At 46.6% G+C, this 13,443-nt stretch overlaps 1 protein-coding gene across 17 annotated transcripts in view; it reads right to left on the minus strand.

The window, feature by feature from the left end:
• Positions 1 to 2,842: 2,842 nt before the first annotated feature.
• Positions 2,843 to 13,443, minus strand: part of LOC111955660 (chromodomain-helicase-DNA-binding protein 4) — a 28,504-nt gene continuing 17,903 nt past the window's right edge. For 5 of the 17 annotated variants that reach the window (XM_070436424.1, XM_070436422.1, XM_070436423.1 and 2 more), the window contains 17 exons: positions 13,077 to 13,252; positions 12,643 to 12,832; positions 11,661 to 11,751; positions 11,267 to 11,366; positions 10,925 to 11,058; positions 10,666 to 10,810; positions 10,347 to 10,515; positions 10,101 to 10,160; positions 9,813 to 9,916; positions 9,364 to 9,595; positions 9,180 to 9,245; positions 8,857 to 9,012; positions 8,577 to 8,685; positions 8,140 to 8,272; positions 7,651 to 7,846; positions 3,202 to 3,371; positions 2,843 to 3,107 (listed from right to left, as the gene is read on the minus strand). In XM_070436424.1, coding sequence (XP_070292525.1) covers positions 3,093 to 3,107; positions 3,202 to 3,371; positions 7,651 to 7,846; positions 8,140 to 8,272; positions 8,577 to 8,685; positions 8,857 to 9,012; positions 9,180 to 9,245; positions 9,364 to 9,595; positions 9,813 to 9,916; positions 10,101 to 10,160; positions 10,347 to 10,515; positions 10,666 to 10,810; positions 10,925 to 11,058; positions 11,267 to 11,366; positions 11,661 to 11,751; positions 12,643 to 12,832; positions 13,077 to 13,252 — 2,246 coding nt within the window. In that variant the 3' untranslated portion in view covers positions 2,843 to 3,092. The remainder of the gene's footprint in view (positions 3,108 to 3,201; positions 3,372 to 7,650; positions 7,847 to 8,139; positions 8,273 to 8,576; positions 8,686 to 8,856; positions 9,013 to 9,179; positions 9,246 to 9,363; positions 9,596 to 9,812; positions 9,917 to 10,100; positions 10,161 to 10,346; positions 10,516 to 10,665; positions 10,811 to 10,924; positions 11,059 to 11,266; positions 11,367 to 11,660; positions 11,752 to 12,642; positions 12,833 to 13,076; positions 13,253 to 13,443) is intronic. The other 12 variants (XM_070436425.1, XM_023975901.2, XM_070436430.1 and 9 more) reach the window with 7 other exon arrangements.

Raw genomic sequence — 13,443 nt, forward strand, 5'->3', positions numbered from 1 at the left:
ATTTAGGAAGCAACACTGATTGACAATAAATTTCACATGCTGTTGTGCAAATGGAATAAACAACAGGTGGAAATTATAGGCAATTAGCAAGACACCCCCAATAAAGGAGTGGTTCTGCAGGTGGTGACCACAGACCACTTCTCAGTTCCTAGCTTCGGCTGATGTTTGGTTCATTTTGAATGGCTGCGGTGCTTTCACTCTAGTGGTTAGCATGAGACGGAGTCTACAACCCACACAAGTGGCTCAGGTAGTGCAGCTCATCCAGGATGGCACATCAATGCGAGCTGTGCAAGAAGGTTGCGTGTGTCTGTCAGCGTAGTTTCCAGAGCATGGAGGCGCTACCAGGAGACAGGCCAGTAATCAGGAGACGGTGGAGGAGGCCGTAGGAGCCAAACCCAGCAGCAGGACCGCTACCTCCGCCTTTGAGCAAGGAGGAGCACTGCAGAGCCCTGCAAAATGACCTCCAGCAGGCCACAAAAGTGCATGTGTCTGCTCAACGGTCAGAAACAACTCCTAGAGGGTGGTTATGAGGGCCGACTATCCACAGGTGGGGGGTGTGTCTTACAGCCCAACACCTGCAGGACGTTGGCATTTGCCAGAGAACACCAGATTGGCAAATTCGCCACTGGCGCCCTGTGGCTCTTCACAGATGAAAGCAGGTTCACACTGAGCACATGTGACAGCGTGACAGAGTCTGGAGACGCCGTGGAGAACGTTCTGCTGCCTGCACATCCTCCAGCATGACCGCTTTGGCGGTGGGTCAGTCATGGTGTGGGTGGCATTTCTTTGCTTTACATTACATTACATTAGTCTTTGCAGACGTCTATCCAGAGCGACCTACAAATTGGAAAGTTCATACATTTCATCCTGGTCCCCCGTGGGATGAACCCACAACCCTGGCGTTGGCAAGCGCCATCTCTACCAACTGAGCCACACGGACCGTGTGTGTGGCTGGAGTGTGTCAGCAGTTCTGCAAGAGGAAGGCATTGAGCTATGGACTGGCTCGCACCATTCCCCGACCTGAATCCAATTGAGCAATCTGGGACATCATGTCTCGCTCATCACCAACGCCACGTTGCACCACAGACTGTTCAGGAGTTGGCGGATGCTTTAGTCCAGGTCTGGGAGGAGATCCTCAGAGACCGTCCGCCACCTCATCACGGCATGCCCAGGCGTGTAGGGAGGTCATACAGGCACGTGGAGGCCACACACACTACTGAGCCTCATTTTGACTTGTTTTAAGGACATTACATCAAAGTTTGGATCAGCCTGTAGTGGGGTTTTCCACTTTAATTTTGAGTGTGACTCCAAATCCAGACCTCCATGGGTTGATGAATTTGATTTCCATTGATAATTTTTGTGTGATTTTGTTGTCAGCACATTCAACTATGTAAAGAAAAAAGTATTTAATAAGAATATTTCATTCATTCAGATCTAGGATGTGTTATTTTAGTGTTCCCTTTATTTTTTTGAGCAGTGTATATCTATATACTTCCTGTAAGATGAAGGTATGGCATGTTGCACAAGCCCTGCACTTTTAAAGTGGCTGTGTTCCAATGGGAATTTGTGCATGTTTAAAGCACCACTATTAGGTAAAATATCTAACATTCAAATTTATTTTGGAACAGTAATTGGTGACATATTTGATCTCAAACCTAGACTTTCAAATCTCTTATTCCCCAACATGGGGACAATTGGGGGGGACCRCTCACCCCCTGAAAAATAAAACCCCAAGTAAATGTATTTTGTTTGTTGGTCTGCTGCATCTTGGGCTCTGTAGTAATCACATTGTGTKTGACACCTTTATCTGAATCTCAGTGTTTACCTTTTTAACAGTACTAAGCATGTGTTTAAGACTTAGTTTTGAAACCAAAATCTACTTAATGAGCGTTCATAAATTCACTCTGGGCCTTTGTAAGCCTTCATAATTTCATAGCGTTTAGAGCGCACGCTGGACGCTCTGGCCAAGGAGCAGGGTTGATCTGAGCYTTCTGACCTCATGGCAGTCCAGCACCCAAGCTAACGTTGGTCAGCTACTTCCAGACATGAAAAAACACCTCACTCTGGGCGTTTGTAAATTCATCAGTTATTCTGCGCTCTGGCACACTCAGACGAGTGCTCTGGCTATCGGAGTACATAGCCAGAGTTTACTGAGTGTGCCAGAGCACAGAATAACTGCTGAATTTACGAACACCCAGATGCCACTCTGGCACTCCAGAACGAATTTACAAACGCACCCATTTTTTTACAACGTATAAAGAACAATGTCTGTGCAACACAAGACATTTTGAATAGACTGTGTGCCTCCACCYGGTTCACAGGAATTTGATCTTATCTCATGTCATTGAGACTTCACCCAAAGCGATTTACATCAGTGAATGGAWACAATTGAATGACTGTCCAGTGGGAATTGAACACACAACACTGGCGTTGTTGCCACCAAGCTCCTAACAGCCACACAGTACCACTAAGGTCCGGGCAGTGCATAGTCCTTTCACTCCATTACCRTTATCATATAAAGGGCCCTGTACAGCCTACGCCAGGGTTCCCCAACTGGRGGCCTGCAGGTGATTTTATTCCCCCCCTCCCCAGTTTTTTTTGTTGCAAAAACAAAACATTCATCAGTCTGTTACTTCAATGTCAAAATGAATTGTCTTGATTGGAACAAAAAGGGGTTAAAAAATCATTCAGTCACTCATGACTCCCTCTTAGACAATTTAACTAGATATACAGAACAGGGAAGAACAGGATCTATTTTCATTAGCCTTGCTTATACACCATTGAATCATTCCCTCCAAACCCCCCCCCCCCAGAAAATCACATGATAAAAAAACAAACAAAATCCTTTATTACATTTTTATTTAGGTCCCAAAAAAACCATCATAATAACATTATATCAATAATATTAATAAAGTCAAAACAAAAGGAAAAATTAAAATAGCTATTATTTCCACAGTGTCCAGGAGTCAGCCTGTAGGAACGCTGCAAGTCCATATTATATAAAGGGCCGTGGTTTCAAGCTTGGGCGCATCATCGTCTGCTGTGCCYATCAGGAATGTAGAGGTGGTGAGGTTCAAGGGGGATAAGCCAGGCTACTGTTGTGACAGCTGTAGGAGAAAGGACGCAAACAAGCACATTACAAAACGTGACAAGACTTGTGCACAAAACATTCACACACCCCTCATTGGGGTGGGTGCTTACCTGCGGTTGTTGAGGCTGTGGTTCGGGGCCTCTGCTGGCCAGGCGGCTGAGGATGTTCCTCTCGGACATCTGGAGTCTCACTGCGACCGGGGGTATCCGGGCGATGGTTGCCGGGAGACGGGTCACGTCTGCTTTCATGTCACTGAGCAGCTCCTCCAGCTGTTTCAGCACTGAGAGGGAAAGAGAGAATGAGAACCTGGAAGTGCTTGCCAACATACAAATGTGTATATACAGTGTATTCMGAAAGTATTCAGATGCCTTGACTTTCTCCAAATGCTGTTACATTACAGCCTTGTTCTAAAAGTGATTAATGTTCCTCATCAATCTACACACAATACCCCATAATGACAAAGCAAAAGACCGGTGTAGAAATTGTTGCAAATMTATTTATTTTAAAAAAACACACAAAAACACAAATACCTTATTTACATAAGTATTCAGACCCTTTGCTATGAGACTCAAAATTGAGCTCAAGTGCATCCTGTTTCCATTGATCATCCTTGATGTTTCTACAACTTGTAGTCCACCTGTGGTAAATTCAATTTATTGGACATGATTTYGAAAGGCAACACCTGTCTATTTAAGGTCCCACAGTTGACAGTGCATGTCAGATTAAAAACCAAGCCATGAGGTCGAAGGAATTGTCCGTAGAAATCAGCGACAGGATTGTGTCGAGGCACAGATCTGGGGAAGGGTATCAACAACAAAAAATGTATGCAGTATTGAAGGTCCCCAAGAACACAGTGGCCTCCAACCACCAAGACTCTTCATAGAGCTGGTCGCCTGGCCAAACTGAGCAATCGGGGGAGAAGGGCCTTGGTCAGGGAGGTGACCAAGAACCCAACGGTCACTCTGACATGGCTCCAGGGTTCCTCTGTGTAAATGGGAGAATCTTCCAGAAGGACAACCATCTCTGCAGCACTCCACCAATCAGGCCTTTATGGTAGAGTGGCCAGACGGAAGCCAATCTTCAGTAAAAGGCACATGACAGCCTGGTTGGAGTTTGCCAAAAGGCACCTAAAGACTCTCAGACCATGAGAAACCAGATTCTCTGGTCTGATGAAACCAAGATTGAACTCTTTGGCCTGAATGCCAAGGGTCACATCTGGAATAAACCTGGCACCATCCCTACGGTGAAGCATGGTGGTGGCAGCATCATCATGCTGTGGGGATGTTTTTCAGCGGCAGGGACTGGGAGACTTGTCAGGATCGAGGGAAAGATGAACAGAGAAAAGTACAGAGAAATCCTTGATGAAAACCTTCTCCAGAGCGCTCAGGACCTCAGATTAGGGCAAAGGTTCACCTCCCACCTGGACGACGACACWAAGCACGCAGGCAAGACAAGGCAGGATTGGCTTCGGGACAAGTCTCTAAATGTCCTTGGGTGGCCCAGCCAGAGCCCGGCCTTGAACATCACTGGAGAGACCTGAAAATAGCTGTGCAGCGACGCTCCCCATCCAACCTGACAGAGCTTGAGAGAGGATCTGCAGAGTGAGAAACTCCCCAAATACAGGTGTACCAAGCTTGTAGCGTCATACCCAAGAAGACTCGAGGCTGTAAACGCTGCCAAAGGTGCTTCTACAAAGTACTGAGTAAAGAGTCTGAATACTTATGTAAATGTGATATATTTTTAATACATTTGCAGAAATTTCTAAAAACCTGTTTTTGCTGTGTGATTATGCGGTATTGTGTGTAGATTGAGAGGGGGGGATTAATTTACTACATTTTAGAAAAAGGCTGTAACGTAACAAAAATGTGGAAAAAGTCAAGGGGTCTGATTACTTTATGAATGCACACACATATATAATACCAGTCAAAAGTTTGGACACCTACTCATTCAAGTGTTTTTCTTTCTTTTTAGAAATGTTCTACATTGTAGAATAAAGACGTAAAATTAGGAAATAACACATACGGAATCATGTAGTAAAAAAGTGTTAAAAATCAAAATATATTTTATATTCCTCAAAGTAGCCACCCGTTGCCTTGACAGTTTTGCACACTCTTAGCGTTCTCTCAACCAGCTTCGTCACCAGGAATGCATTTCAAWTAACAGGTGTGCCTTCTTAAAAGTACATTTGTGGAATTTCTTTCCTTCTTAATGCACTTGAGCCAATCAGTTGTGTTGTAACAAGGTAGGGTGGGTATACAGAAGATAGCCCTATTTGGTAAAACACCAAGTCCATATTATTGCAAGAACAGCTCAAATAAGCAAAGAGAAACGACAGTCCATCATTACTTTAAGAAGGTCAGTCAATCCGGAACATTAAGAACTTTGAAAGTTTCTTCAAATGCAGTCGCAAAAACCATCAAGCGCTATGATGAAACTGGCTCTCATGAGGACCGCCACAGGAAAGGAAGACCCAGATTTACCTCTGCTGCAGAGCATAAGTTCATTCGGAGTTACGAGCCTCAGAAACTGCAGCCCTAATAAATGCTTCAGAGTTCAAGTAACAGACATCTCAACATCAACTGTTCAGAGACTGAGTGAAACCAGGACTTCATGGTCAAATTGCTGCAAAGAAACCGCTGCTAAAGGACACCAATAATAAGAGACTTGCTTGGGCCAAGAAACACGAGCAATGGACATTAGACTGGTGGAAATCTGTCCTTTGGTCTGATGAGTCCAAATTTGAGATTTTTGGTTCCAATCGCCGTGTCTTTGTGAGATGCAGAGTAGGTGAACGGATGACCTCTGCATGTGTGGTTCCCACCGTGAAGCATGGAGGAGGAGGTGTGATGGTTTAGGGGTGTAATGGTGCTTTGCTGGTGACACTGATTTATTTAGAATTCAAGGCACACTTAACCAGCATGGCTACTACAGCATTCTGCAGCGATACGCCATCCCATCTGGTTTGCGCTTAGTGGGACTATCATTTGTTTGTCAACAGGACAATGACCCAAAACKCCTCCAGGTTGTGTAAGGGCTATATGACCAAGTAGAGTGATGGAGTGCTGCATCAGATGACCTGGCTTCACCCGACCTCAACCCAAATGAGATGATTTGGGATGAGTTGGACCACAGAGTGAAGGAAAAGCAGCCAACAAGTGCTCAGCATATGGGAACTCCTTCAAGACTGTTGGAAAAACATTCCAGGTGAAGTTGGTTGAGAGAATGCCAAGAGTGTGCAAAGCGTTCATCAAGGCAAAGGGTGGCTACTTTGAACAATCTAAAATATATTTCGATTTGTTTKAKACATTTCTGGTTACTACATGATTCCATGTGTGCTATTTTGTAGTTTTGATGTCTTCACTATTATTCTAAATAGAAAAATTCAGAAAAACTCTTGAATGAGTAGGTGTGTCCAAACTTTTGACTGYTACTGTATATATACACATAAAGGGCCGTGGTTTCAAAGCTTGGAGGGCATCATCTTCTGCTGTGCTGATCAGGACTGTAGAGGTTTATAGAATGTAGAATGTTAATAGATGAACTGTAATATCTGGTGGTGACCCGTGGAAATGCAGGACTGATTATGGCATGTTAGTTTATATTTGGCTTGGCTAACTAGCTAGCTAGCTTGTAGTATGATTTGAATGACTCAGCAACACCAGATCAACAGCATTGGCTTTTTGCCTCCTGCCCCAGTTCCTAGAGGTAAGTGGACAGCGGTGTGCGGATGCAGAAGCTCGCTTTGTGGGGGGCTTTTCTGGACCACTGCTGAGGTGTGGGGGTCTTACTGGTGCTTTTCCAGTCGCCGAAGAGTCACCCAGGTGGGTGCTACACTTCAGTAGTGGACGATCCAGCCTATCTGGATCTCATCTATCACTCCGGTGTTAATTTGCTAAATTGTAATTACTTCGCTACTATAGCCTATTTATTGCCTTACCTCCTCACGCCATTTGCACACACTGCATATAGACTTATTTTTTCTTCTATTGTGTTATTGACTGTATGCTTATTTATTCCATGTGTAACTCTGTGTTGTTGTTTGTGTCGCACTGCTTTGCTTTATCTTGCCAGGTCACAGTTGTAAATGAGAACTTGTTCTCAACTGGCCTACCTGGTTAAATAAAGGTGAAATAATYAAATCTACGGAGGAGGAACTGTGACTATGGAAGACGACGAGGTGCCCGATGAATGATATCTCTACCTCCCTGCCCGGCTCTACACCATTATGCTCCCTCCTGTTAAGATACTTCCTTTCTGACTTGGAATGAAAAGCGCTGTATAAAATACATCTATTATTATTATTATTAACTTTACAAATCTTCAACTAAGCCTCAAGGTACTTTAGGTTGATAAATGTATTACGGTCTGTTTGTCAGCAGAGACACTATTCCTTTGCACAGGGTCACGTTCAGTAGGTACAAAACGGTCAGACACAAAGTTAAAAAATGGGGAGGTCCCATAGGAACCATTTAAATTTTCCGTTGCCAAACATTTTTCTACAGTGTGCCCTAATGAACTCGATCCGGGCGTACTAGGTGAGTGCCAGCTGGCTAGCTTACCTTTGTGCAGAACGGCGTTGGCAGGCTTGTTCCCCGACATGGACTCCTTGCTGAGGTGTTGGTGGGACTCGGCCAGACACTCCACCTCGCTGAAGCGCGTGTTGAGGGCCATGGAGGGGTGGGAAGGGTCCTCCGACATGTTGAGGTAGGCCGCCCGGCGCAGCTGCTCCTCGATCACCAAGGCCTGTTCCAGCAGCTAGTGGGAGGGAAGGAGGAGATGGGGAAGGAGGAGAGGGGGAAGGAAAGGAGGAGAGGAAAGGGGAAGAGGAAAGGGGAAGAGAAGAGGAGATGGGGTAGGAAAGGAAATGGGGAAGGAAAGGGGTGGTTGAAAATACATGAATACAAAACGCGCGGCGTGTACACGGAGCACAACAAACCTGTATATTATAAGAGTGAAAATGAGAACTGCTGACAAACAACTGTACTAGAAGAGTTGGCTTAGAAATGACGCTCATAAAAAGGATAAATGGCTAATAAAGGACTTTGTACCTTAAACCTCCTGGCCAGAAACTTGTTTTTGATCTCCAGGAAGTTGCCTCGGTTCATCTCAGCCTTGAAGGGCTCGTTGAGGATGGCGTACTTCACATCGTTCTGGATGTCCTGCCAACGCGCGTAGCCYTGTCTAGGGGGCGCCAGAGTCAAGGGGAAAAACAAAACAAGCCCCACTGTTTGTGTTATGACCAATACTGGCCTAATGTATGTGACCTTTATACTTGAAGCTGTTCATAGAAATGTTCAGATCATGCTACAGGCAGTCCACCCTGGAGGCAACAATCCAATGATGGTGTTGTACCGGTCAAACGTTTAAGAGAAAGACTTGACAGTAAATCATTGAGTTCTGTCAGTTGGAATGCGCCGTCCTAATGTTTGTTTGCAAAGAGCCACAGTGGGCAGCCTAGTAAGTCAACACTGGTATAAAAGGATACTGTATTATGCCAGCAAGCAGCCAGTAGTCGTGGCGACGGTGCCAGATCTCGTTGGTCTTCTTGGTGACGGTGGCGGCCCTCTCCTCGTTCTGCCACAAGGAGTGCAGCTCTGTATCAGAGAGAAGAGATTGTTAGTGATTCCCTGTAACAATTGAGACTATTGAAAATGCAGTTTAGTCCAAGAGTAGCGCTTAACCATGTTTGAAACCAACCAAAACTCAGTTGAGACGGAGTTGAGATCTGGGCATGCGTGTCCCTCGACACTCTCCAGTCCTCTTACCTGTGAATCCTCCGTCGGCGATGTTGAACATGAATCTCGTCTTGGCTTTCTTCTTCTCCTCACTGACTCCGGCCGCCGCTCCCTCCTTCACACTGTCCCCGTTCTGCAGCTTGGCCGGCTCCTCCACCTTCACTCCATCCTTCTCCTCTTTTTGCTCTGCAGACAGAACGAGACAGAACAAATAAAAATGGGGCCAAAGAGAGAATGGCGTGAAGCAGAAACGTTGACCAAATATCGACCAAGGCACCGAACCTACAGTATGTTCTTACTGCAGTTTGTTGATCGACAAGGGACAAAACGAGAGCGAATGATGGACGAGCTACCTTTCTTTTCCTCTGAGGCAGGAGTGGTGTCCATCTTTTCGATCTTCTCTTCTTTCTTATCTTCTGCTGCAAATCCATGAAGAGAAAGAGGGGGAGACATTAGCAAACAAGTGTAATAGAAATGGTACTATGGGAAAAATAGTACTGAGCCATATTCTATTATGACATTGACAGAAAAGTTCACCTTTGGCCTCAGAGTCTTCAGATTTGACCTCCGACACGTCCGTCTTTTCCTCCGCTGCTGGAGACTTGGTCCCCTCTCCTACCTCAGCACTCTTCTCCGCAGTCTCTCCATCCTTCTTTTCCGCCTCTCCGTTGGTAGGCTCGTCTGTTTCCATGGGCTCCTCTTCCTCTTTTTCCTTTGCTTTCTCTTCAGGGGAAGGGGTCTTCTCACCCTCATCAGGGATCGCAATTATCTGAAAGAGAGGGGAAAGAGCTAGATTCATTAGAGCCTGAAGCACAGAGAACTAACTAAGTATAACCATTCTGGAAAAGGAGTTCCATCTCCGACTTCACAACAATGATATACTGTAGTATCAATACCCAATGTACAGGTATGATACATTGGGTGGCTTTGGTTGTTATCCATTGCCCTATTCTAGTCTATTGACCAATGTAGATCAAATTCTTTACCTCTGGGTCTTCCGTCTTTCCGGACTCCTTCTCCCCCTCACTGTCTTTCTTCTCTTCTTTCTCACCATCCTTCACGGCGTCCTCAGTCCTTGAAGGGTCGTCTGCTAAACCGACAGATCATCCTCTTTAATCCACCTTCCACATCTCTAAGCGTTGATTGACAGTTACACATTTTACACACCAAGCACTCTTAATCTAGGGTGGTTTCACTAAAACCAGCATAGCAGCAGCGCATGGGTCAGAGTCCTGGAACAGTGAGAGGGTGTGGAGGTGGGGCAGTTGGTTTACCTGGGGCGGGCGTGTTGGGTTGCGTGTCTGCGGGTGTGCCTGTGGAGGGAGTTTTGGGGGCTGGGGAGGGTCGAGCACACAGAGGAGAACAGGGGTTAAAAGCATTATCGCAGGAGAGGGTCTACTTGCAGAAATGGGGGGGGTTGCAGCTGCAGCGGCAGCAGAGAAAGACAGATTGTCCATAAGGAATGCAGAAAGAGCAGGGATCAGGGAGAGGGTTGTGGAAGAGGGCGTAGCGGTCTGTACCTGTGGCGGGTGTGTTGGGCTGTGTGTCTGCAGGCGTGCCCGTGGATGGGGTCTTCCCTGGGGAGTCGGGGTGGGCTCCAGATGCAGCGGCCGCAGCCTTTTTACTCTCCTCCAGCTCCATCATCCAGGGCATGGACCACTGGCCGTTGACGTGCTCAAACTCCTGGACCTGGTCCAAAACATGGTCAGAACGCAGCCAGGACAGATAATGAAACACAGGGTCGTACATGATCATGAGACCAGTATACCGTTAAGACTTTGACTTAAAAAGTATGACAGTTGAATTGATCGACTATCCCAAACAGGAACTGGGCTTTACCTTCTTACGGATCAGTGACATCACGCCGATGCGGGTGAGGACGTGTTGCCGCGACAACCCTTCGCGTGGGACGCCGTCGGCGAAGGTCTCGGCTCCATCTGCGCCGGGTTCGCACAGGTGCCTCATGAAGAGTGAGACATACGCCCTGAGAGAGACCAAGAAGGAAGAGAGATGAGTGGATCTGATGTATAAAAAAAAGGGACAAATTCAACAAATATCAGGGCATTACCATTTACACTATAACATGTTAGTTACTCACTTGAACTCTTTCTCAGCTTTCCCGCGCAGGTCTCTGACCAGCCACTGGGTGGTGAAGGCATCCTGGGGAGGCATCCCGTAACGCATCACTGCATTCAGGAAGGCCTTCCTCTGGCGAACGTTGAAGCCCAACACCTGAACACCAGACAGTGTTAGTGTCGAGTTAACAGGTAGTCTTACAGATCGACCCCCAACCTCTAACTATTTCTATACAAGCCAATTGAATGCCAAGAGACAAGTGGTGGGTTGGCCCATCTGTAGATAAGCTAAATTGCAAAACACATTCAGGATCATGCAGGGCATTGGTTCAGAGTGRAGTGATCGATGGACATTGAAAGCTGACCTCAATGTTGCCTCCCACTCTGGCCAGCAAGGGGGGCAGTGGCTTGTCCCTGTCGCCCCGCATGCCTTTCCTGTTGGGTCTGCGAGAGTTGGCTGCACCGCCAGAAAAAAGGAAAACATGAAAAGTTATTCTCTTAAGCTTCACAAACCACATACAAAACACACACCACCCCACTCTTGTAAACCTCTGGTCCCGTGTGGCTCAGTTGGTAGAGCATGGCGCTTGCAACGCCAGGGTTGTGGGTTCATTCCCCACGGGGGGACCAGGATGAATATGTATGAACTTTCCAATTTGTAAGTCGCTCTGGATAAGAGCGTCAGCTAAATGACTTAAATGTAAATGTAAACACCACCGACAGAGACACCATCTGTCCACACACACACACTTTCGCTTACCTTCTGCCCGTTCATCAAAGTCCTCGTCGCCCTCCTCGGAGGCCACAGAGTAGTCCGAGTTGTTGTCCGATTGGTCATCCTGCCAATCTGCTTGGAGACAGAAGACACGGGGCGCAATTTCAGTACACAGTCCAGAAACTTCTTTGAACTTATTAAAAAGATGAACATTTAAAAGGAGGGGGGAAGAAGATTTTACAAGGAAGTGGACTTCGAGTAAAAGGTTGACAACCAGACCAAGCACAGAGCGCTAGAAGGAAACCAACGTCACAGATATGGGGGTGATGTGTCAACTTGCCCACAAGCAGTGCCCGAGTGTGAGTAGCTGACTCAAACCACATGTGGGATATTGTTTAAGCTAGTATGTGGACAGTTAGGAGCCGAGAAGAGATGCACTGTTTCCCGACTCAAAACAGGGAAGTGGTACAAAACAAACAACCGCAATTCAGTCACACACGCCAACTCATTCTTCAAATCTCTTAGGGTACTAGGATTAAAGAGGGCCACATTTTGCGGGGGTGGGTGCTGGCATTTTCATCCTCTTGGTGAGGTGCCTGAGATCATGGTGGCTGTGCAGTGCATTGTGGGTAGTGTAGTTCACGCCATTGCAATGCATTGTATTCAGGCATCAAAAGTTAACAAGGAAAGCTGCCATTCCGACATAAAACTAACTAGGACTTGGAACAGATATCCACTCACATTAATGTAATTCTGAAGAGTTTGGATTGTTGCTGGGAATAGAAGATCACTAAGGACTGAGGACTGACACAGAGCCTTTCTAAAGAGGTAATGCAAATGGGAGGAAAATTCTAATTGCCACCACAACTGAAGAGGCATGCCTCGTGCAGGAGGTGAGGAGTAATCAAACCAGCACAAACACCTGACACCACACAGTTACTAAGACTTCACCGGTGAAACTCACACCCACCACACTCTCTCTCACACACGTAAGTAAATAATGGCGTTGGCGCTTGTTGTTGTTACCTCGTCTACTACCTCGGTCCTCCTGGGAGCCGTCGTTGTAGTTGACCTGCTTGCGGATGCGCTTGCCCTTGCCCAGGTTGCGGGCCAGGTCCTCCTGCTGCTGCTCATAGTGGTGCCTGAGCAGCTTCTCCCAGTAGTCTGGGTCGACACTCTCCTCCTGCTTGATGATCTCCCTCTGTACTTCCTCTTCCTGGGGGGGGGGCCGAGAGCGAGGGAGGGAGGGAAAGGAGAGAGAGAGAGAGGTGCGAAAGGAGAGTCAATGATCAAGTGTGCCGGTGTCAAATGAGACACGTCAGTTACACACACACACACACTCGCAACGTCTGGGCTACAACGAGGCCACTTGGGAGTCGACRGTCTAAAAATGCAAAACGTCACTTTGGGCCAAAGTGTCTGCTAAATGGCGCGTTTGACCCAAAACCAACACAACTTACCGCCTCCTCCTCGTCCTTGACCACGTACTGGGCCACCTTGAAGGAACCGAGGTACTCGTTCATGCTCCCGATCTCCGTTTCCTCCGGGGTTTCGGACTCCTGGTTCCTGTCCAGCAGTCTGTCCACCGCCATGTCATCATAGTGGATCACCTGGCTGTCCTCCTCCTTGTTCTCACCTGGGGAACATTAAACATGATCAGAACGTTAGAATGAATGTGTTGTAAACATTGTCATGACCTTATCTTGAACTTAATCTGTTCTAGACATCTTCACATCGGTTTACCCAAAATGTTGATAATTTCATCCAATAAGCACAAATAAGTAATAACCAACAAACTATCATCTTATTTGACTGTTCGTATCTGCT

Source organism: Salvelinus sp. IW2-2015, linkage group LG31 (assembly GCF_002910315.2).
Source record: "Salvelinus sp. IW2-2015 linkage group LG31, ASM291031v2, whole genome shotgun sequence".
In the NCBI taxonomy this organism is placed as follows: Eukaryota; Metazoa; Chordata; class Actinopteri; order Salmoniformes; family Salmonidae; genus Salvelinus; species Salvelinus sp. IW2-2015.